At 40.0% G+C, this 23,519-nt stretch overlaps 1 protein-coding gene across 3 annotated transcripts in view; it reads left to right on the top strand.

Moving 5' to 3' along the window:
- Nucleotides 1-23,519, top strand: part of LOC135477403 (zinc finger CCCH domain-containing protein 10-like) — a 135,838-nt gene that overhangs the window by 84,501 nt on the left and 27,818 nt on the right. For 2 of the 3 annotated variants that reach the window (XM_064757474.1, XM_064757475.1), the window contains exon 3: nt 1,080-2,552. The exons of the other annotated variant lie outside the window; for it this stretch is intronic. In XM_064757474.1, coding sequence (XP_064613544.1) covers nt 1,330-2,544 — 1,215 coding nt within the window. In that variant the 5' untranslated portion in view covers nt 1,080-1,329 and the 3' untranslated portion in view covers nt 2,545-2,552. The remainder of the gene's footprint in view (nt 1-1,079; nt 2,553-23,519) is intronic. 3 annotated transcript variants of the gene reach the window in all.

Here is a 23,519-nt window from a genome sequence, read left to right as displayed (position 1 = left end):
TAAAATGTCTTTAATGTCACAGAAAGAATTTAGAAGTTATCAATCATTACAATGACTAACATTATAATTATTGTAAGGGGGACTGTAAGGGGACTATAAGGGGCACTAGCAGATGGTAGAGCCTGCTGCAGCCTGCTGCTTTAACAAGTACATTTTGAAACAGGTAGCCCGCTTTTTTAGACCAATGATCACTAAATAGGATGTTCTAGATCTATTGAGTGTATGAATAACAAGTACATGTATACCTAAATAGCTGCATTGTTTTCCTCTGTGGAATAAGTGATGATGTCACGTTCTTTCTGTTGACTGTGAGTGATGTGAACTCAATCACACTCCATCTGCAAACATGGATGAGCTAGCAGACATAAACAACTTTGTTAATGGCTGCAAAACCTGTTATATATGATTTATTATCTGTTTGTTTGTATTAATGCGTTGCAAACTTTTTGTGGAAATTTAAAAGTGCTTTAAACAAGAAAACTTTTCTAACAGTGTGTCATTTCTCTTCCACTGGTTTGTGTTAAAGTAAAATCCTGATAATTGTAAGCATATAATTTGCTCTCATTCATTTTGAAAGAAATTTAGGTAATTTAAATCAGCGTGATGTAAACAAAGCATCTTTCCTAGGAAGGCAAAACTACAGCTTTTGCTGAATACTGCATTTTCTCCTGCCATGGTTTAAGAGAAATATTACGTATTAATTATAGCAAAGCGTGTTCTAATAACTGCTACTTTTTTTTTATTGGGGATCAGATATTTTTTATATGTTTTAATTAGATCTAATGTCTTGAGATTATGTTGTTGCTTGGGGTGTTAGTATTTGACATCATTTTTTCAGGAAGCGCAGCAATTCTTTTTCTAATTAAGTAGCAAATCAGAGCGGTTCACACTTGACAAGTTTCTTTTTGTAGCTGATTCTGACACGCCTTTCTAGTGGATCTTTTTAAAGTGTGGAGTTTTATTTATATACAATGTCGAAGAAAGTTATTCAGCAAAAGCCACAATTTTGTCTCCAGCTTGGATCGCAAGCCTAAGTTCGCAAGCAGTGCTCTAATGTGAAGTTTATTTTGTATTTGCAGTATTCGCTGCCTGCTGGGTACCGCCCGCGCCGTACGCACGAGGACAGGACCTGCGATTACACTGACCTGACTGACTAGTGCTTAATCTCGCCTCGCTCGCTGTGACCCCAGGCCAAAGGTCAAGGCTGCGTCGGGTTGCCCCCTCCCCTGGTGGTGAAAGGTCAAGGCTGCGTGGGCATGGTGTAGTGATAACCTGGCTATTAACAAGTGCTGAGCGGCCAGACGGACGGACAAACAAACAGACGTCGCCATGTCAGATAACAGTGACTGCAGTAGTGAGGAGAAGTACATGAATGGTGTCAAAGGTGATGATATATGCCGGGACTATCTGCGCAATGTGTGCAAACGAGGGAAGCGGTGCAAATACCGCCACCCGGACTCCTCCGAAGCAAAGGAGTTAGGTCGGCGTCAGGAGTATACTTTCTGTCACGATTTTCAGAACACGGGATGTCGCCGTGCGAACTGTAAGTTCCTACATTGCACTCGGGAGGAGGAAGACCATCACAAGCAGACTGGACAGCTGCCAGTGCGGCTACAGCAAGCCGCTGCTTTAGGTATCGGGGTCACCCCTAAGGAACTCCCACTGCTCCGGGGAGAAGTGCCCATTTGCAAAGACTATCTCAATGGGGAATGCAAACGTGGTGCAAAATGCAAATTCCGGCATGTGTCTGGTGTGGAGTACGAGTTTGAGGTACGAAAGTCTGACCACACGCCGTTGAGTCGGACTCGCACCCAGTCTAAACTGTACGATCCTTACGAAGATGAGTTTGAACGCTTTGAGCGATTCGAATATGAGCACACGCCGCTAAAGCGAAGACGGTCGGAGTTTGAGTATGAGAGCCGCTATTCTCGTCCCCTCAGTTATCAGTTGCTGGAAGACGAGAACACAATGCTGCGGCGGAAAGTGGACGAGCTGAAAAAGCAGGTGGCAGATCTGACGGCCACAAACGAAGTTCTGCTGGAGCAGAATGCCCGATACAGAGTTAGCAAATCTAATGTGTTACAAAGTGTTCCTTCTGCCTCCCCTGTCAGCCAGCCAATCTCTGTGAGCCAGCCGCTTACGACCGTAGTCACGCCTGCGCCTGCTGTCGCTGCGCCTGCCCCCGCGCCCGGCCCGCCGCCCTGTAACCACCTTAACACCAGCCTCACCCAGCAACTGGCCCTCAAATGTGACATGACCAATCAGCAGATAGCTCTGCAGCAGCGCATCACTGCCTCCGGAGCGGGCAACATGGCCACTGCGACCTTGACCCCCCAGGCCATCGTGCCGGTGTCGCTCCCCCAGTCAAGCATCTCCGTGTCCCTCTCTCATGAGTCTCTACACCAGAGCTTGAATACAGCGGCGAGCTTAGCGCAAAGTTTACCTCAAAGCTTGAGCATGTCTGGGCCCAGCACGCCCCTGGTCTCCTACCCAATTGTGTCACAAAGCATGGGTACTGTGGTCCATAGTAGCTTGGCTCACTGACGCAGGCAGTAAGTATTCACGTCTGTGATTGGCTAGCTAGCAAAAACAAATGAAGAAACCCTGTAAATCAAGCACATATTGCTGGTCTTCAGTCATTTAAAAACGTTTCAGGACAGTTCAGTTGCAGTTGCATCTGTATTTGTACATATGGTTCTCTGGCAGCTATATTGAACAAAGATACTGGTGCTTCTTTATCCTTCACCAAAGGCTTGTAAGATGTATGAACCTGGACAAAGTTTGGATGTCCAGCAGTATGACTTCAGAACTTGATTTATCGGTCTTCCTTTGCTTTTCTTAAAGATACGGTTTTGTAGAATGTTTAACGGATAGCCTATGTAAAAACTTGCCACTGATGTTCCCTTGAATCCTAAAGTGTAAAAGTCACTTTAAAAAAATCAACTATTTCTGAAAATAATCCAAGTTTTGAAGGAGTTTTATTGATGAGTTTTTCGTTTTCTTTTGGTGTTTAACGAAGTGTGTTCTGAACATGCTCTGGAAAACGTTTACATTTGTTATCTGTTTCTGCATTTCTGAAATAACAGATTTCTTACTTTCAGGATGTGTCAGTCTGCAATACTATATATATATATGTGTGTGTGTATCTGTTTTTAAAGATAACAGAATAAGTATTAAAAGTTAAAGGTTATATAGAATTGGCTGCTTTAAATTGTTGATAGAATTAATACTTGACTCTTCATAATGAAACTGCATTTTATGATAATAGTAATTGGGCAGTCAAGTTTTTCATTCATTTCTTGATAATACCAACAATACCAACAAGATCACTACGCTTACTTTAAGAAACCACTTAGTTCAAGATGATCCTGCAATGAATTCATTTAGCTTCATTGATAGAGATTAGATAATACACCTGCAAACACATGGGGCACGTGGCACAGTAATAAAGCCTTCGGATGCATTTGTGTCTAAAATGTTCTTGAAAAGCAGACAGTTCTTGCGTTTTTGTCATAATTATCATGTTGCTTTTACATTTTCAATGGAATTGTCACAACATTTAGACATTGACTTCATTATCTTGCCTGCTATTTTAGTATCACTTAAGGAGTTACATAGTTGTGTCAAATTTTACAACACTGCCTTCATCCTGGTTTTCTTGCAGGAGGAATGCAAATTCCTCGCACAAACCCGTGTTTTCTATCCGAGATCATCTCTCAAGCTTAGATGCTGATGCCTGTGAAGTGTGTTGTAATGCGACACTTTTTTGATCAATCAGGTGCATGTACCTCTCACTACCTGATTACAAGCCAGATTCCACACGCTCATGCGGCATCCCACTTAGAAAGGCCAGTTGTACCACTGCAGTTCAGTACGTTATCAGATTTCTACAACAAAAATCTGGGGAAATGTGTAAAGTTTTGCTTTAGGAAAAGAACCTCCTGAAGAGTAAGTCAAGAGCGTCCAATTTTCACCAGCCATATTCAATAATTTTGTAAATAGGTCAGCAAATGCTCAGTCATAACTGCATGCATTCACAGAGATTGTAATAAAAAGTGATGTTTTGTCATGAGAAGGGGTGGCAAGACAATCCTAAGTGATCCCAATGCTGGAAATTGGGCACTATAATTGCCAATAGCTCTTCCCTCAAAGTTCTTGCTTAACTCGCTTATGAAGACATGACGAAGCACCAAGTTGTATGTGAACAATCTCATCAGGTTACTGGTTTTCTGTATTAATAAAACTGGAAAACAAAGATTGATATGGACATTTGTAAATCTATGAATAAGTGTGTCCTGTCTGATTATATTGCGACTGAAATTAACACATATATAACTGGGAGACGAATTTGCCTGAGGCAGGGAATAAAATTTCCCCATCCGCAAAACTATTGCGCAAGATGTTATAAATCAGTGATACAGACGGCATGCGAGCTCCACATTAGTGGGCCTGTTTTTGCTCCCAACAAAGCGAACTGAGACAGGAAGTTTGCGGCAATATTTATGATCCTTCTCAGGCTGTAAATCCTGTGGGTAGAAGGATGGAGATGTAAAGGGTCTGGTCAGATGTCATTTTCCCGCTTTACACCCCTACCCTGATCATCTTGAGAGTACCAGCCCATCTATACTGGCTGTCAGTGAGATTTGGGAGAACCATAAGGTCAATACGACATCTACCGTCCGCTTTTTATAAAGGCTTAGATACATAAATCCTGCAGTCCCAGAGTTAGACAGTAGGTGAAGGATAGAAGGTATGGACTATGATTTGTGCCCGGCCAAATGAACCCAGGCATGCGAGATATAGATTGAGTAGGAAAAAAGCATGGCATTGTTTCCTCAGAACCACTGTAATAAATACAGAAACTGACGAGGTAGTTATGCGGCTAAAAGGAGGCTTGTATTTTTGTCACTGCTGTTTCCAGGCTTTTAAACATTAATCTTCGTGACCATACCGATTAACGTTGTCATAGGGACTGAGAAACAGGGGGTGGGGGTGAGATGTTGGGAATGAAAAAGAACATGCCGAGAAAGTGCCAATGTTAAACACAGAATAAAGAATTGTGATTGATATGGAAGCTAAACGTGAGTGCTGCACATGGATGGCATGTACCTATGTGTGAGGGTTTTTTTTTTAAGCCATGTCAGACAGGTTTAATACTTGAGAGATGATAATCGGCACAGTGGTTAGAGTCAACCTGACCCCTCATCAGTTGACCCTTACCCTAGACACTGGGTTAATACAAAACTTTGGACCATTTTCAGAGAGGATTTAAGTCCTGTAAGCCTGAAAAATGATGGGCATGTTCAGTTTTAATGGCAGCCATGATGTATGGCAGACCAAAATGTTATGTCGCAATTTAGTTCCTGTGAAAAAGTCTACTGAGCAAGAGGTGCTTAATTCTCAATATAATATGGCAGCAGGTGGATTAATACATCTCTTCTGTAGTCTGTAATATGGCAGCAGGTGGATTAATACATCTCTTCTGTAGTCTGTAATATGGCAGCAGGTGGATTAATACATCTCTTCTGTAGTCTGTAATATGGCAGCAGGTGGATTAATACATCTGTTCTGTAGTGTGTAATATGGCAGCAGGTGGATTAATACATCTGTTCTGTAGTCAGTAATATGGCAGCAGGTGGATTGATACATCTGTTCTGTAGTCTGTAATATGGCAGCAGGTGGATTAATACATCTCTTCTGTAGTCTGTAATATGGCAGCAGGTGGATTGATACATCTGTTCTGTAGTCTGTAATATGGCAGCAGGTGGATTGATACATCTGTTCTGTAGCCTGTAATATGGCAGCAGGTGGATTAATACATCTGTTCTGTAGTCAGTAATATGGCAGCAGGTGGATTGATACATCTGTTCTGTAGTCTGTAATATGGCAGCAGGTGGATTGATACATCTCTTCTGTAGTCTGTAATATGGCAGCAGGTGGATTAATACATCTCTGCTTTAGTCTGTAACATCAGAAGTAGCACTTGTACAGAAAGTTTGCAAAACACTTGATGCCAAAGATGAATTCAACTTAATTCTTTTAAATTTGGGACAGATATTAGTAGTGTTGAAAGTAGAATATTGTATTTCTTTACCTGCCTTTTAGAAAAGCAAAGATACTAATATGTTGTTCATTAGATCATTAAAAAAGAAACTCATTATTCCTTCTAGAATTATATATATATTGACTAAAATGAGCAGACCAGGAGCCCCCAAAATTAGAAGAAATAGGGTAGGTAAGACAAATGTTTTCTCTCAGTTCATTATTGTTGAACAGATTGATCAGATTGATCAGATCAGTTGTTGATCAGAGTGTTAATAATGACGATCATTCAGATTGAGCTTATTTATTTCACATGTACGTACCTTCATGTAAATAATGACTACAATTCGATCAAGCCAGAAAACTTGACTGGTGCCTGTCATTGTATAACTGTACCATTTGTTTAATAAAAAAGAAAAATTGGATGAGTATCAGACCATTGTGTTCTTACATTTTGATTTCTAACAGCAAGCTGTTTCTTATAAAACCGTAGGTCATTCAAGTGTCTAAAATAGTTTCTTTCTGAAGAGCTATCCATTATTGAGCTCACTGACCAGTACTTTTTCGGAACATGGAGTGCTAAACATATGTGCGCTGTAAGCTTCGTGTAGGTATACTATCAACTCATCCTTGGATATCAAGATATTTGCCGCTATCAAATTGATGTCGGTGAAAAATTTCAGTTTTCATCCATTTTATGCGAAGAGGTTTAAGATTTGTTGTGTATGTAATTACATGAAGTGTATATATTTATGTCCAGCATTCTGATTGGTGCATGTGAAATGGATTTTGGAAACTCCTTCAGACTGAGGCAGTTGGTGTCACACAGTATTTATGTGTACTCCCTAATTAAGATGTGTGCTAGACAACGCCTTTAGTTATTGAGAGCTTTTGAGGTCCTTTGGTACACATCACAGGCTCATTTTATAATTCGGGCAGGCTTCTGTCTGCGTACTCTATCCTGTTTCAGTCCTATCTACTTTGAGTGTAAATTACAGGTTCTTGGTTAAAATTTCACTTTTGCTTATAAACTCCTCTCGATCTTTACTCTCGAGCAAACATGTACATGTACAGCCCCCACTAGACCCTCTGAGCTCAAGTGTACCCTAGTTGAACCCCTGTCTATCCTCCTTGGCACCTTAGAAGTCTGAAATCCGTAAGGAAATACACCAGGTATTGTTTTCCAAATGTCAGGCTGTGGAAAGAAGAAGTTTATCATAAACATATGTAAATATCGTACCATGGTTGCTGTTATAAAAGATAGAGTTCTGCTCCCAGCACCTTGGCAGGTTTTTCACTCAGAACGGGTTCTCAGGTTATAGGATATTTTTCTTTGTCATGAAGAAACTGAAAAGTTTGGCACATTTGATAGGAACAGTTACATAACAATGACATCTTTAATTATTGCGAGACCAATACAGATCAGTCAAAATATCATTGATGTGTACGTTCTCTGATGTTTACCATCAAGGGCAGCCTGACATTTGTTGAAGATCACTTGACATCTACCAATATGGCTTCTGTATAAGCACATAGGGAACATCCTCAGTAGCTTGCCATGTATAGGTTGTGGTCCCCTCCCCACCCCCAACCCCCACCCCTGCAATCCGGTTCCCTTCACCAGTTTGTGCACTGACCAATATAGGTGAAAAATTCTAAGCAGTGATCAAATAACTAAATTCTTATAAAACTTAATGAAAACCTCCATGGACTGGAACTGGTGTTTCAGTTAATAAAGCTATCCTGTGAACCATCAGAAGGAAGAACAGATGGGTATATAACAGATTGAGAATGGAGTTCATGTGTTTCCGTTTTTGGCGTGGTCAGAAATGAAGGATGAATAATTGCAATGGAGAATAATTTAATAATGGCAACCTAAGCTCAGCAGTACCTGGCCTGCTGTGTTAGATCAGGTTATTCAATTAAAAGAGTTGCCATGCCAAATCTGTTTCCAGAAAATTAAAATGGATGCAAGACTTACATGCAAATTGTACACGCATGTATGTAGATTGCATGTGGAAATGTTTCTTTAAGTTGTGATATCTATAGCTCAGGGATTTTCCCCCTCATTTTTCTTTGACAATTGATATCCTTTCGGTTTTCTTCTTCTTTTCTCTTTGTTTTCTTTTTTTCTTTTAAATGTTTTTGTTTGGCCTGTCTTGAAAATGTTGAGCGTACAGTCTTCCAATAGTATGTATGAGACTTGATTTGGGACATCGAAAAGTATCGAAACAGGAGCAGCAAAGTTTAGAGTCTCTAAACATTGTAACATTGCTAAACTCATTCAGTTGAACCTGTTTTGCGGAGAGGTTTGAAACCATATACGATCACATACAATGACCTTTTTCTTGGCAGTTCTCACCGTTGCATCTGTGGGTTTAATAACATTTACCTGCAGGTAAAATACCTGTCATAATTTCGCCAGGGTGGCACAATTATTTATGCCAAATGTAGTTTTGATACTCTGTGTTTATCTGCAAATCCACAAATACATGTGCATGTGACATTTTCTGTTGTTGGCATCAAAGTGGTTGATTTTCCCGCAGGCAAATGTAAGCCAACGGCGACATGAATTAAGATAATTGAAACCACTGCATGAAATCTGCAGATAAACAGCTCTGCTTCTACGTGATTCAAATGCCAGAATTCCTGGATTATTTCCACACTGCTGACCGTGGGCATGATAGACTGCCAGCCCTATGGTGCCTACCCTAAGGGCATGTGGGTGTGTGGGGCAATGTCAGAATATCTCCTTTAGGACATGAAATTCCACGTCTGTTCTCTGTTGCCTCTGACCTTCGTGGAACTCTTCTGCTTTTTGGCGGCGCAAAATGTCAGGCCATACCCAAAGGCGTAGCTCATTGGTTGTGTGCGTCTGTAGCTGTAGCCAGTGAATGGCCTGTTTGCTCATATGGGATCATTTTGGTATTGTTTGGGAAACTGTGGTCAAAGAAAAAGCTGTTTTCTGCTCGACCTTTTGACTTCCACGGGTGCGTCATGCAAGGAGGGATTCTTTGCCCTGTTCTGTATTGTTTGTATTTCTGGGTGTAACCTACTTTAAGTAATAAAAAGCTTCCATATTTACTCAAGCTCAGTTTAACAGATTCATGTCTGAGTGGAAATATGTGTTTGTGGAAAAGTGTGCCAAATGGCTTAATTTTACATCATTACAAATATCAGCACGTAAACATGCTGTAGCCCAAAGAGCTGGACCATATCATGTTTCATTTGCGTGATGCAGCTAGTGTGCATATGTGCACATGTATAGGGTAAGCCTGATTGGCAGGTATGCTGTTACTCAAACCTGATACACCTGGCCCAAGGCTGTAGGGTACATGTTCAAACATCTTCAAGTTTAATATCATCTGTTAACTAGTGATAGCTACATGTACAGGTGCATCCTAGGAATTGCATTTGTATTGGTAGATATTTTTGTCACCAAATTAAATTATTGATAAGTTAAAATCTTGATATTCAAGATGTGTATTGTAGACTACAGTGTAAAGTCTGTAAGGTTTGCTGAAGTAAGCTCCATTGTACATCTACATTTATGTATATCTTCACACAGGTATGAAAAAAAGAGCATGGGTTATTTCTGTTAAATGCATGGAGTTATTTGCTGAAGTTACATAATCATTACGGTCTATAGATCTCTTTGTACATGTAATTCAAACGTTAATCTGTATTCATTTTAGTAAAAAGAATTTTGAAAATAAATCAAGTTTTCTGTACCAGTAAAGCTTGAGTTAATTAGTTTACTCTGAGTTGAGAATATTTTTTAGTCTATTCTGCAGCATTTAGACTCTAGTATAAAAAGCCTGTTGAAGTTTTTAGAGGCAGTGGTTGTCTGGCTGGCCTAGGAATCATCTAAGGCATAAATTTGTCATGAACATTACAGCGTCACTTTACCAAAACCTTTTACCCAATTACACTTCACTGATGAGGTTCTTTCTGTTAAGGCAATTACACAATGTGTGTGGACGAGTGGTTTGCTTCACACTGCACCGAAACATTATAAATACTTCACTGAAACAGCTTTATAAGGCAACATTTTAGCTAACTGCTGACTTTTTAGGCAACTTTTTTTACCATTTCTTTTAGTGTCTTAATTAGCTTGTAATTTTCATTGTGCCAGTGGATGAATACATGTATCTAGGCCTGGTCACATGATATTTTCTTTCTAGATTTTCTATTTCCCCTCTTAATGGGCCATTTTTATTAAACTTGTTATTCAACAATTGTATGAATACTGTAGAGGGTGTACCTAAGTATGAAGTCTGATGCGGAGAGAATCATGTGAGAAAATGCCCTCAGGACGTATTACTGAAAGTAAACAGGTGACCTGACAGCCGCAATTGAAATGATTACAGTTGTACCTGATGTTATTGTTTGCCATTGTGTGGTCCCAAGACACACCCAGTCCCGTCTTTTGTTTGGAACCTAAATCGGCTACCATTACATTGATGTGGCTGGTTCAGTTTCCATGGCAACTTGACGATACCTGATCAGGTAACTCGCAATTAGTACACACATAAGGTACATGTTTTCCCCCCCAAGGAAGAGAATTATAGTCTACAGAGTTTCTGTCAGATCAATTGGCAAAACAAACCAATGTTTTGTGTAAATATTGCTGGCCTACAATCATGGGTGCTGTAAATTTTACTGATCAGAGCTTTTCAAACATGACTGCATGATGCTCATCTTCTCCATAAATTTATAAAAAATGAACAGTTGCCTGTGATACCTATATGCAGTAGAATGCACACAGGGCTGATTTCAACCTGTACATTAATTATTTAGCTGTGAGTTCAAGCCCAGCTCATGCTGGCTTCCTCTCTGGCCATACGTGGGAAGGTCTGCCAGCAACCTGCGAAATGGTCATGGGATTCGCCCGGGCTCTGCCCGGTTCCCACCCACCATAATGCTGGTTGCCATCACATGAATGAAATGTTCTTGAGTACGGCTTAAAACAACAATCAAATAAATAAATAAATAAATTATTTAGCAAGTATCAAGCTACGCTTTTTTTGTTGGTCATGCCCTGGCATTTCTAATAATCATGCTCTCTAGAACGTATACATGTATGACAATCTCTTCTGTATTATATAATGTGTATGTGTGTGTGTATATATATATATATACATACATATCACCATCCATTTTATTATTTCTGATAATGGCGTAATAAAACGCGAACGCACTCCAGAATGATGTCTATTCTTGAGACGAACGCAATGTACCTTTACACAGCATTATCGTGTGTTGACTTAATTACGCAGGCTACTTTTGTGGTTTGCTGATCTTTTGACTGGAGGTAAACACAAACAAACAGGGACTTGTAAATGGATGGGAGTTTTTGTGGTGTAGGAGTAGACAGGTGAGGTGTGTGAAGGTGAGAGTTGGGAAGTTACGTGTGCTTGCACGTCGTACAGATCCTAGCTTAGCTTCCACTAAAAGGGCTTCACGTTTGTTTACAGCCCCAGGGAAAAAAATGCTCTTAAACTGTTTACAAACTGACCAAGAGTGTTTATTGAAGTGTGCCGGAAGTGCCTCTGCCTGCAATACGGAGGTAAACATTCTGCTGGATGAGATGTCTTTTCCTGTCCAGCTGCCAGTAGTCAGCAGGGGGATTATGTACAGCTCTGTACATTTTAGTAGCAGAGGTAATTTGGCTAATGTTGACAGGCCAGGTTAATGTGGACAGGTCAGGTAATACTGACAGGTCACGATAATGTTGGCAGGTCATGGTATTGTTGACAGGTCAGTCTAATGTTGACAGGACAGGCTAATGTTGACAGGTCAGGCTAATGTTGGCAGGTCATGGTATTGTTGGCAGGTCATGGTATTGTTGACAGGTCAGGCTAATGTTGACAGGTCAGGTTAATGTTGACAGGTTGGGTAATGGTAGCAGGTCAGGGTAATGTTGGCAGATCATGGTATTGTTGACAGGTCAGGCTAATGTTGACAGGTCGGGTAATGGTAGCAGGTCATGGTATTGTTGGCAGGTCATGGTAATGTTGACAGGTCAGGTATTGTTGACAGGTCAGGGTATTGTTGACAGGTCAGGGTATTGTGGACAGGTCAGGGTAATGTTGGCAGGTCATGGTATTGTTGACAGGTCAGGCTAATGTTGACAGGTCAGCCTAATGTTGACAGGTCAGGCTAATTTTGACAGGTTGGGTAATGGTAGCAGGTCATGGTAATGCTGGCAGGTCAGGCTAATGTTGACAGGTCAACTAATGGTAGCAGATCAGTGTAATTTTGACAGGGTAATGGTAGTAATGAAAGTAATGTTGGCACATCAGGGTAATGTTGACAGGTCAGGGTAATGTTGACAGGTCAGGGTAATATTAACAGGTCAGGGTATTGTTGACAGGTCAGGGTAATTTTGACAGGTCAGGGTAATGTCGACAGGTCAGGGTAAATGTTGAGAGGTCATACATGTAACACAGTATTCAGAAGTAAACCAAGCTGAAGCCTCAGAACTTACATACCTGAACAGTTTTACCCTGAACAGTTGGCATGGTTTGACAGGCAGACATTTATCTACAGCCATGTAATCTGATTGTACAGGAAATGAGCCAATAAAGTGCAACATTGGATTATCCCCCTTGATTGAAGTTCTCCTGTGGCAGGATAAGAATTTTAGCATTCCAGAGGATTGTAGATTAGAGTCCTTTGTTCTCCCTGTGTCAAAGGAAGGGATAAAATTAATGGCGGAGATAAGGTTTCGTGGGAGTCCCTTCAAGCAGATGAATCAAGTATTGATGGACTTCCTGATCAAGGCATCTACTAACATACTTAACTGACTTTTTTTTTGCAGTCCCTGTCAACAGAGGGATGTATCAAATCAAATTATAAAGACTTCTTTCCTTAAAAGCTACTGTAGCATGCATAGGGAGGCATATGCTTCTGACAGCATGATTTCTTCTGACAACATGTCAGCATTATCACCATTATGTTGACTTCTTCTGACAACATGTCAGCATTATCACCGTTATGTTGACTTCTTCTGACAATATGTCAGCATTATCACTGTTATGTTGACTTCTGACAATATGTCAGCATTATCACCATTATGTTGACTTCTTCTGACAACATGTCAGCATTATCACCATTATGTTGACTTCTTCTGACAACATGTCAGCATTATCACCATTATGTTGACTTCTGACAACATGTCAGCATTATCACCATTATGTTGACTTCTGACAATATGTCAGCATTATCACCATTATGTTGACTTCCTCTGACAACATGTCAGCATTATCAACGTTATGTTGACTTCTTCTGACAACATGTCAGCATTATCAATGTTATGTTGACTTCTTCTGACAACATGACAGCATTATCACCATTATGTTGACTTCTTCTGACAACAACATGTTCGCATTATTAGCATTATGTTAACTTCTTATTCGCCGCCATCAATATGTGCTATGCTAGTTACATGTACATACAAGCATGGTTGTTGTTGTTAAAGTGCCTCTGGTAGTATTTTCTCTTAGTATTTTCTTCATCCTTCAGCTAGCTAGGAATGTTTACCTTTCCGTCTGTGTGAATTGTGTAGCATGATAACAGAAATTTTCGGTAATTGTCTGCAGACACGCCTTGGGGTTTACATACATAAACCGAAAGTAATCCAAGACAACCCTCCACTCCCTTATAACCTGTATAACCTTATACTTAATCGTCAGTGATTTTGCACAAAGCAATATCCTGAACATTGTCATTATTTATACATTTGACGTTTCCTTACACCATTATGTCTGCTATATATGTAGCTTGGGCACATAATTTTCAAGTTCTCTACACATACTGAGCAGATAATCTTGATTTACAACACAGTAATGGTAGTTTTGATGTTGTTTCCATTTAATTTAAGATATTTCCTTCAGTGTGTAGGATTTTTTAGGTGGCAAAAGTGTTGAGCCTTTTCCAGATTTTTCCAGATTCACAAATTTTAGTGTACATGTTCTGCTTATGATCTAGCCACCTGGCATTTCTTATTTCCATATGTGCAGACAGATGACACTAAATTGGCTTCTCCTGCATCTTTTGTTTTTATTTGTTTGAGCACCCTAGGGACGCTTTTAACCTGGTTGACCTTAATACTGCCTGCATTATGAAGCTCTTTGAAATTCTATTTCTGATCAGCGAACTGACCATTTAGAACTTCATGTACCAGTACAGAATTAGGGTTTCCGCTTGAGAAAGGCGGGAACTAAGAGCTCGGATTGAGGATTACCTGTAAGATGGGATTTGATACCAGGCTGAGAAGCAGGAATTGGAAAGTCTAAACCAGTTGTGAAGTTGTGAGACTTCATGGTCTTGTTCAACATCAAGAGATTGGAAATTATTTTTGCCCTTGCTCTGAAAATGGATGCGTAATCTGGTGTAGGTTTTGTTAATATGAGCCAAAAATAATCCTGTTGCCAAAAAGAAAGAACTAAATTTCTCTAAAGAGAGTGCGTCAGCGAGAGAAAGAGATTTAGTTCTTTTTATATAAATATATATCATTTTATTCCTTTTTTTTTTCTTTTTTTTTTTTTCTTTTCATCGACCCCGATATCACAGTTGGTAGAGCGTCCGCTTCAAGAGCGGTAGATCCAGGGTCAATCCTGGGTCGAGTCAGACCTAAGACTTTAAAAGAGGAAGTTGTAACTTCTTCGCTTGGCGTTCAGCATGAAGGGGATAGTGCAGTGACTGGTAAAACTAGCTAAAAGAGCAGTGGAAATCCATCCTGCAACAAGGAGGCAAATTACATGCACTCTAAAGATTCCTTTGTCATATGACTGAAAAATTGTTAAGTACGACGTTAAACGCCAAGCACTCACTCACTCACTTTTTTTTTGTTTTTGAGAACAGTAGAATATGTGCGCCGATATGTCTTCAGGATGCAAATACTGTGTATAAAACCTGTGTAAAAGAAAAATGATTTGAAATGAAAATTTGTTGTTGTAAGTAATGTGTGAAGTGTTGTTGAATTAAAAGAAATCAGTTGTATTGTGAATTGTACATGTAGAAAATGATGATGTTTGATAAAGTTAGGCAATAATGAGCTCCAAGCTTGAACATTCTGTAATTTTTTTGAGATCTCTTAGGATGTGTATTAGTCATCCCTGTATGTGAAGACAGTGTGTCAATGGCCTAACAGTCTAGACACTCTGAGTTCCTCTTCAGGTTAAATTATTTCACCTGTGTATGTTTGCCAGATAATAGGTGCTAATTAACACCTGGTTAAGGCTTTGATGAGCTAGGTCTAATGACAAATTACTTTAATTCAGGTGACAAGTTTATTGTGTAAAGGTGTGGTGTATACATCAACTCACATTGTTACCTGTTTGGATTGCATACTAGGATTGTAATTGGCTATTTGGGAAAGGCATGCTTAAACATTGTTTAAATGTTAACATTGACAAATTTCAAAGGCTATTGTTCAGTACACCTTTACTCGTACTAGTGTATATGGACACATTTTTTCTAACGATGTTTTATGGTTGTGTAATAATGAAGGGAAAAGTCTTGTTGTAAGTAAAGGAGAAAAGAAATAAATTTTCTACACTTTCAGCGTATATGCGATTCCAGAAACTATAAGCACATTTTAAGTGGTTTGATCAAAGTTCATTCTTTTATGTTCAACACAAGATCAGAAGAGCTTGGTATAATTGTGGTGTGATCTGCTCATGCAAGGTAGGAAAGAAATATTAAGACAACTTACAATAAAAAAAATTTCTCATGCTAAACATAGATAGTGAATCTCTTCAACTGAAATCGACAGATTAAGGTTAGAAAAAAGTGAGAAATATAGCATGTCTACATGTAGAGTGAAGATTAGTTAAAAAGCTATGATCATAACATCTTTTGGTATGAAATACCAGTTGATGTTATTGGCAGAGACTCGCATGTAAAACTGGCTTTGATCTCGACCAGCTTTTGACTTACCTGTGTTATAATTATCCACAGGTAACGGAATGCAGACAGGATATGTAATCTGTTGTCTGTATCATGTGCTCATGCACTTATTCGAGTGAAATGTTCACGGTGCTGCCTGGCGTACGTGCTAAGGTGATGGTTATTTACTGTAAGTACCTGTACCTGTCTACTGTCTGTCACACCTGAATGTTACACCTGTCTGACACATGCCTTACCTCTACTGTTGGCCGAGTTAATGATACCCCCATTGTCTTGTGTGACAAACTTCAGGCTCGTATGAACTTTGCTGTGAATGTGAGACCTTCTTATAAGTGCCCCCCCCCCCTCCCAATTAAGTCACACTGTTTCCCCAATAGATGCATGTATCACCATTGCAGCCAACATAATTTCCAGACTAACCCTCTGGGGCCTTAAGAAAACCGTAGTTCAAAGACAATGTCAAGAAGAATTTTACATTTATATGATATGACACGCCCCAAACTGCACATTAGAAATAAAGCCTTTAAGGCACTTACCTTTCAGTTGGTATAGGTTACACTGGACTTTGGTTCAGCCCCATACTGGGGACCTCCATAGCCGAGGAAGTTAGCATCCCAGCGCAGTGCAATGACCCAAGAGCCTCTCACCGATGTGGCCGCTGCGTCCTCTACAGCCATACGTGGGATGCCCTGTCAGCAACCTGTGGGTGGTTGTGGGTTTCTCCCGGGCTTGAGTACGGCGTGAAGCACCAATCAAGTAAATAAATAAATAAATAAATAAATAAATCCCATACTCGGACAAGGAGTTTTGTACATATCCTTTGTTTCCAGCTTTGAGAACTTGACCACAGCAGATCAAATCCTATAATAGCCTGGATTTTACATAGGTTGTTAATTCCTACTCGCTCTTCATAGAATATTCATTTTCTTTCTCATGAAATTCATATTTTCCATCATAATCCTAGCCATTTCAGTTACTTTCATTGCAAGTACAGGAATGTAGCAATATTTCAAAAAAGTAATTGACTTAGAATTTGCACACATTCGTAGTTTTGTAGTGATGTCCTACCTGGTGTAAGCCAGTTGTCAGCATGCACGCTCCTTGGTCATGAGTACTATGGTACGTGGAAACAGTTCATGAATCATGAAGCAATAGGATAGGCTTCAAACTGATTCTACCTTAGAAGAAAATGATAAATATAGCTTTGAGGTAAGGAACTCTTTGTGGGGAAGTAACCACAATGTGGCTGGCGTTCAAGTATGATAGTTTCATTGTACTGTAGCACTTGTAAAACTTTAGGAATCGGCTAAAATCACCCTGTTGCCCATTTAGCTCCATGGCTATCACCTTATGCCCCCTGCGAGTAGCCCTGGTGTGAGTAGCCGTGGTGCGAGGAACCCTGGTGTGAGGAGCCCTGTTGTGAGGAACCCTGGTGCGAGGAACCCTGGTGCGAGGAACCCTGGTGTGAGGAGCCATGTTGCGAGGAGCCCTGGTGTAAGGAGCCTTTGTATACCTTGGTGCGAAGAACCCTGGTGCGAGGAACCCTGGTGTGGGGAGCCCTGGTGCAAGGAACCCTGGCGAACCTTGGTGCGAAGAACCCTGGTGTAAGAAACTATGAATACACTTTATTGTCGCATATACGTCTGCCATTCATGAACTTGTTTGACCAAATTGCCGCTCAGTCTGATCCAGAATGTGATTGTGGTGTTCCGTGAATGTCCATGAGTTTTTGTTGCCGTACATCATCAAATCTGCATGCATATCAATCTGCTCTCTCCCACTCTCACGAAGGAGAGCATTATTTATTCATTGGCTCGAAAGCCTTTCAGGAAAGTTGTGCTTTTTACGATGATTTCTTACCTCCAGCATTGAAGAGCCTCCTTGAACCTGGACATGGGTCGGGAAGTTTATGAGGTGTAATAGGGTGTGGCTCATAGCTACCTTCATGAATAATTAGGGTTACACTGACGTAGATTGCAGATCTTGAACCCAGAATTCTAACATACAGTATAGATTTACATCAGGTTTTTCCTTGAAGTACACGTAAATGGCTTTATACTATATTAACACCCAGATCAGATGTCAGAAACCATAAACTTTTTTGCTATGGTTTCTTGCTTCCTTCATTGTAGAGTTTCCAAGCTGATGAGGTGTAAAGAGGGTGTGGCTTAATTGTTCACTTCATGAATAATTCATTAATAATTAGGTGTTGACACCAATCACCGATCTGAAGTCTCCTATGTATGTTACACTGGGCGCTCTCTTCAGCTTGAGGGTTTTACTAGATAATTCTTATATGGTGCAATGTAATTCCAAGCTTACGCATACCTGCAGGACAGTTCCTTAAACTAAATTGGCACAGTAGTAACAAACAGGTGATGTATGTTTTAATACAGTTGCTAATGTGTGTTGTGTGGAACACCTGTTTATATCACGTCAAGAAACTGTATCTCTGCGCACTCGTTATATGGCTGTGATTTACGTGATACCTGGCATTAGTAAAGTAGGCTAGATACGTTTGTCCAGGGTGTTGAATAGTTTGATAAGATATAGGTGTAGCTGGCATTAGATGTACAGGCCCCATTTGTTAGCTGTTCTAATAGGATACTACTGCTAGTGAGGTCATTATGAAGAGTGACATAACTGTTAACGCAGGTTTGAACTCATGACCGTGCAGTTACTGAGTCCTGAAGGGCTATATTGTAGCACTTAACTCACAGAGACTCATCACCAGCTGCATGTACAGATCAAGTAATTGGTTAGAATTTCCTTTAAATCTGGTTTTACCCACTATTTACCAGAAACCAGTGTTAAATGATGGTAAGGGAAAGTGGGCTTAATTATTGGTTGGCCTGGCATCAGTATAATGTCACAGGGTGGGGTGTCATGTTTGGTGTCTTTAGCATAAGGCTTCAGTGGGGCCAGCACTTTGGCAGCATGGACTCACCTTGCCACAAGAAGACCCAGTGTATGTACACACACCTAATGACTCCTTGTTGTCATATGACTGAAAAATTGTTAAGTACGATATTAAACCCCAATCATACATACAGAAGTAGTCCTCTTAAAGTCCCCTGAAAGTCTCTCTGAAGTCCCCCAGTGAAGTACTATAATCAAGTGCCTAAGAAGCACTCATTTATTGGTGTACAGTATAACTGGAATTCAGACTGTTGGTTGCAGCATGATGCCCACATTTATATATAGTCATTCACTGTTTCAAAAACATTTGGGAAAAAAAACACTTCTTTTGAAATTTGAATAACCTTTGTACATGTATGTTCAATTTTCCTTGCGCAGTACTTAATCTAAATGGTAATTATGAATGTATTCATGAAAGGTTTAAATCTGTAATTATCAGAAGCAAACAACAAGGTTTTTGTACAGTTTTGAAACTTTCTTCCAAGTTTTTTCAAAGTGTGAACAGTTTAATATAGTTATGTAACAGATTCAAATCTGTTAAAAAGGTTTGAAAAGACTTGGGTAGATTATTCAAGAACAAAGGATGGGTATATGGTCATATGCTCTGCTAGTAACTGTACCATGGACATGCACTTTATAGCTCATGCAGACCGTACAGCTCCTGCAGACCATATAGCCCCTGCAGGACGTACAGCTCTTGCAGAGTGTACAGCCCCTGCAGAACGTACAGCTCCTGCAGAGTGTACAGCTCCTGCAGAACGTACAGCTCCTGCAGAACATACAGCCCCTGCAGAACGTACAGCTCCTGCAGAACGTACAGCCCCTGCAGAACATACAGCCCCTGCAGAACGTACAACTCCTGCAGAACGTACAGCTCCTACAAAATGTACAGCTCCTGCAGAACGTACAGCTTCTGCAGAACGTACAGCTTCTGCAGAACGTACAGCTCATGAAGACCATACAGCTCATGCAGAATGTACAGCTCATGCAGAATGTACAGCTCATGCACAACGTACAGCTCATGCAATCCATATACAGCGCTAACAACTCGCAGACTTTTTTAATAGAACTTCATATATAAAGAAGTATAATTGGAATTGTCAGGAGATTTTTTTATTCCCACAACATTTTCTAGTCTTGTAGCGCATTTGTAACAGATTTGTAACTTGACCGTGTCATTTGTAACGGATTTGTAACATGACCGTGTGAAAAGTTTATCTGCGTATCTGGAGAGCTAGAGTAACATGGAGCCTGCTGTGTGGTAACAACAACACTGACGTCTGCAACTGTTCATGTCTTTGTTAGCAATACACACTTACTAATTTCCACCCAGAAGTGTGGGTTGATGTTAGTTTGAAATGTATAAAAAGTTCTTGCTGTTGGAAATGAACTGGTGAGACACTGTGCTGTTTGCCATTATTAATACACTATGTCAACTTTGTTTTACTTTACTGCAGATTGTTGTATAAGCTTGTAGTATTTCTGTCATATTTGGATTCAGAAATAAGGATACCATTTTTTGCCTTGAATGTATAAAACCATGCTCTCATATTCACATTAAACTGACATTTCCATTTTGCAATATGAGGTTTTCTTTGGTATGGAGTTTATTCAGGTACTGCCAAAATGTAGCAACCATTAATCTTATTCTTTGATCCAGAGTGAAATATCAGATTAAGTGTGATAAAAATGTTTATTTATATGTTTGCTTAAATATGACCTGGCAGCCATTAAAACAGGGTCAATATTTTTGGTGCGTTTCAGTTTTTGTGAAACATATCCATCTTTATATTGCCTTGACAAAGAGCTCCCTGTTGAAATGTTACATAAATGAGTTCATGGAGCGCGAGGGGAATTAAACCAGTCCTTAATAGCCTTCGTATACTTCAGTAGAGGTCAAAGATCAAATGTCATAGTGTGGCAGAATGTTATTTTGTAATATAATGTGCTTCGTGGCTGTGACATGCATCTCTATGGGAGGACGATCTTGTTGTTGTTGTTGGAGATGGTGTTCTTGATTGAAAGGTGCATCTCTAAAATGCTCCAGGCATCCAAGCTTGAAACCACTTACCATTTTTTTTTCCTTTAATATAAACATGTAGTTTGAAATCACACTCATGGCAGAGAAGGTCTAACTTCCAAATGCATTGGATATAGACAGCAGCAGTGTGATATGTTTGAAATGTTCTCTTGTCATATGTGATTTTATAGCATTACGATTTGTCAACACTTCCATATTTTATTTTCTCTCTTGGGCAGATTTGTATGGTGTATAATAAATATGGCAGGCCTGATTTGCATTTTGATCCTGACTTTACTAACTCTGCTATATACACGCACACTAAAATCCCATACCAGGAGGTTCAGAATTCAGAGATGAGTGAGTGAGTGCTTGGGATTTAACGTCGTACTTTGTCATATGATGACGAAGGAGTCCTTAGAATCCCTGTAATGTGCCTTCTTGTTGCGGGACGGAATTCAGGATGATCGAGCTGCTACATGTAGTTTATTCATTTGTTGGAATTTAAGGAGTTGTACGTTGTAGTCAAGAATGTTTCTGTTATGTGATGGTGCTTAGCCAGCATTGCAGTGAGAGGAAACCAGGCTGGGGAAACCCACAACAATCCTGCGGGAAGACCTTCCCACCTAAGATCATGTGATGGTGCTTAGCCAGCATTGTGGTGGGAGGAAACCTGTCTGGGGAAACACACAACCATCTGCAGGTTTGCTGGCAGACCTTCCCACGTAAGATTATGTGATGGTGCTTAGCCAGCATTGAGGTGGGAGGAAACCTGTATGGGGAAACCCACAACCATCTGCAGGTTTGCTGGAAGACCTTCCCACGTAAGATTGTGTGATGGTGCTTAGCAAGCATTGTGGTGGGGGAAAACCTAGCTGGGAAACCCACAACCATCTGTGGAGATTAAGCCAAAATGATTTCATGATATGCTACATGTACCTTTATCACACAAAGTGAAAAAAATAACAAAAAAAAACAAAACAGGCATTTGACATGAAACCTCGCATCATGCTATACATGTACTTAGATTGTGTGCTTTGTAACAGCTCATGTGTATGGGCACTTCTTGTCTGCTAAGGACCAAGCAAATTGAATCTTGTTATTCTTAGGTACTGTAGATGATGTCTAAAAGAGGTTATAAGCTTTTTTTACCTCAGTGACACATTGCCCCTTTTCGGCATGGGAAAGTGTTCCCTTTGCTGTGAACTTTGCATTGCCCAAATAGCATTTTAAGCTGTGTTGAAGAAAAAACATCGCCTAAAGTGATGTAAGAAAACCTCTGTGCTAATTCCCCAGTTCCTCCAAGTCAACAGAACCAAGTATATTATTTCTGTAACAGATCTTGAAAAAACTCTGGGTGTTCGCTGAGCCTTAGAAAACAAGCAGCCCTTGGCTTTTTCTCCGCCTTTTAATTTCCACTGGTACGGAAAGGACACAGCCTTGAGGAATCTAAGTAATTTGAAATCTTCTGCAACACTGAATTTTTCCGCTTATTTTTTCCCCCCTTTTTTGTCATGTTCTCTTTTTTTCTACAGATATACTTTATTGGAGAGAACATTATTTTGTCCCTATCATATTTTTTCCTAGAGTCAGCTAACCTTTGCATATTTTTGCTTTCACATCACTCTTCACACAGGGTAGGTGCGAGGTCCAAGTTTAAAAGACTTGATACGTGATCTCAAAGGCATATTTGACTTATTTGTGAGAAGTTGTCATGAATTGTCAAAAGTGGGTCATTTTATGGGGGTGAGAATATATTCTTTGCATTTGATCATGATAGTAACAGTACATTATGAACATGGCAGTTATTTGATTGACATAAATCATCAATTGTCAGTGAGACTTGAACATTTGTTAGACCACCTCCTGAACAAAGTGACGCCTGTCTGTCAGACCACCTCCTGAACAAAGTGACACCTGTCTGTCAGACCATTTCCTGAACAAAGAGACAAATGTCTGTCAGACCATTTTCTGACCAAGGACACGAATTTACATCTGAACAAAGAGACAGGTGTCTGGTAGACCATTTTCTGCCCAAGGACACAGTAATGTCTGAACATTGATTTAGATGTCTGTTAGACCATTTTCTGAACAAGTTCACAAATGTGTCAGTTTTTTTTAGCAGGGAAACAATGTTGGGATTCGTTTCACATAATTGTTTTCAACATAATATCAAAATCTTAAATGCTGGCTTCCTCTCCAGCTGTAATTGGGATGGTCTGTCAGCAACCTGCGGATGGTCGTGGGTGTCCTCCCACCATAATGCTGGCTGTCATTGCATAACTGAAATATTCTTGAGTACGGTGTAAAACACCAATCATATAAACAAATAAATAAAAAAAATCTTGAATGCAGAAAAAATTTGATGTATTGAATTTAAGAGCAAGTCACATACATGTGGCTCTCTTTTTACTTTAGAAGCAGATTGTCAAAATCGCTTGCAAAGAACGCTTTCAGTCAGTTTACGTTTGCTATTATGATTGTAGAGGTGTATGATTTCAGGTCAGTGATTTGTAAGGGACAAGTTGGACCAGATGGTGCAGAGTTCTACATCACGATCAACACTATTCTTCTGACAGGTCCTTTTTCTACTTAATGCATTGGAAATATTAAAAAATGCATT

The sequence above is a fragment of the Liolophura sinensis genome, chromosome 11 (assembly GCF_032854445.1).
Source record: "Liolophura sinensis isolate JHLJ2023 chromosome 11, CUHK_Ljap_v2, whole genome shotgun sequence".
In the NCBI taxonomy this organism is placed as follows: domain Eukaryota; kingdom Metazoa; phylum Mollusca; class Polyplacophora; order Chitonida; family Chitonidae; genus Liolophura; species Liolophura sinensis.
This window is presented reverse-complemented; position numbering and strand designations above follow the sequence as displayed.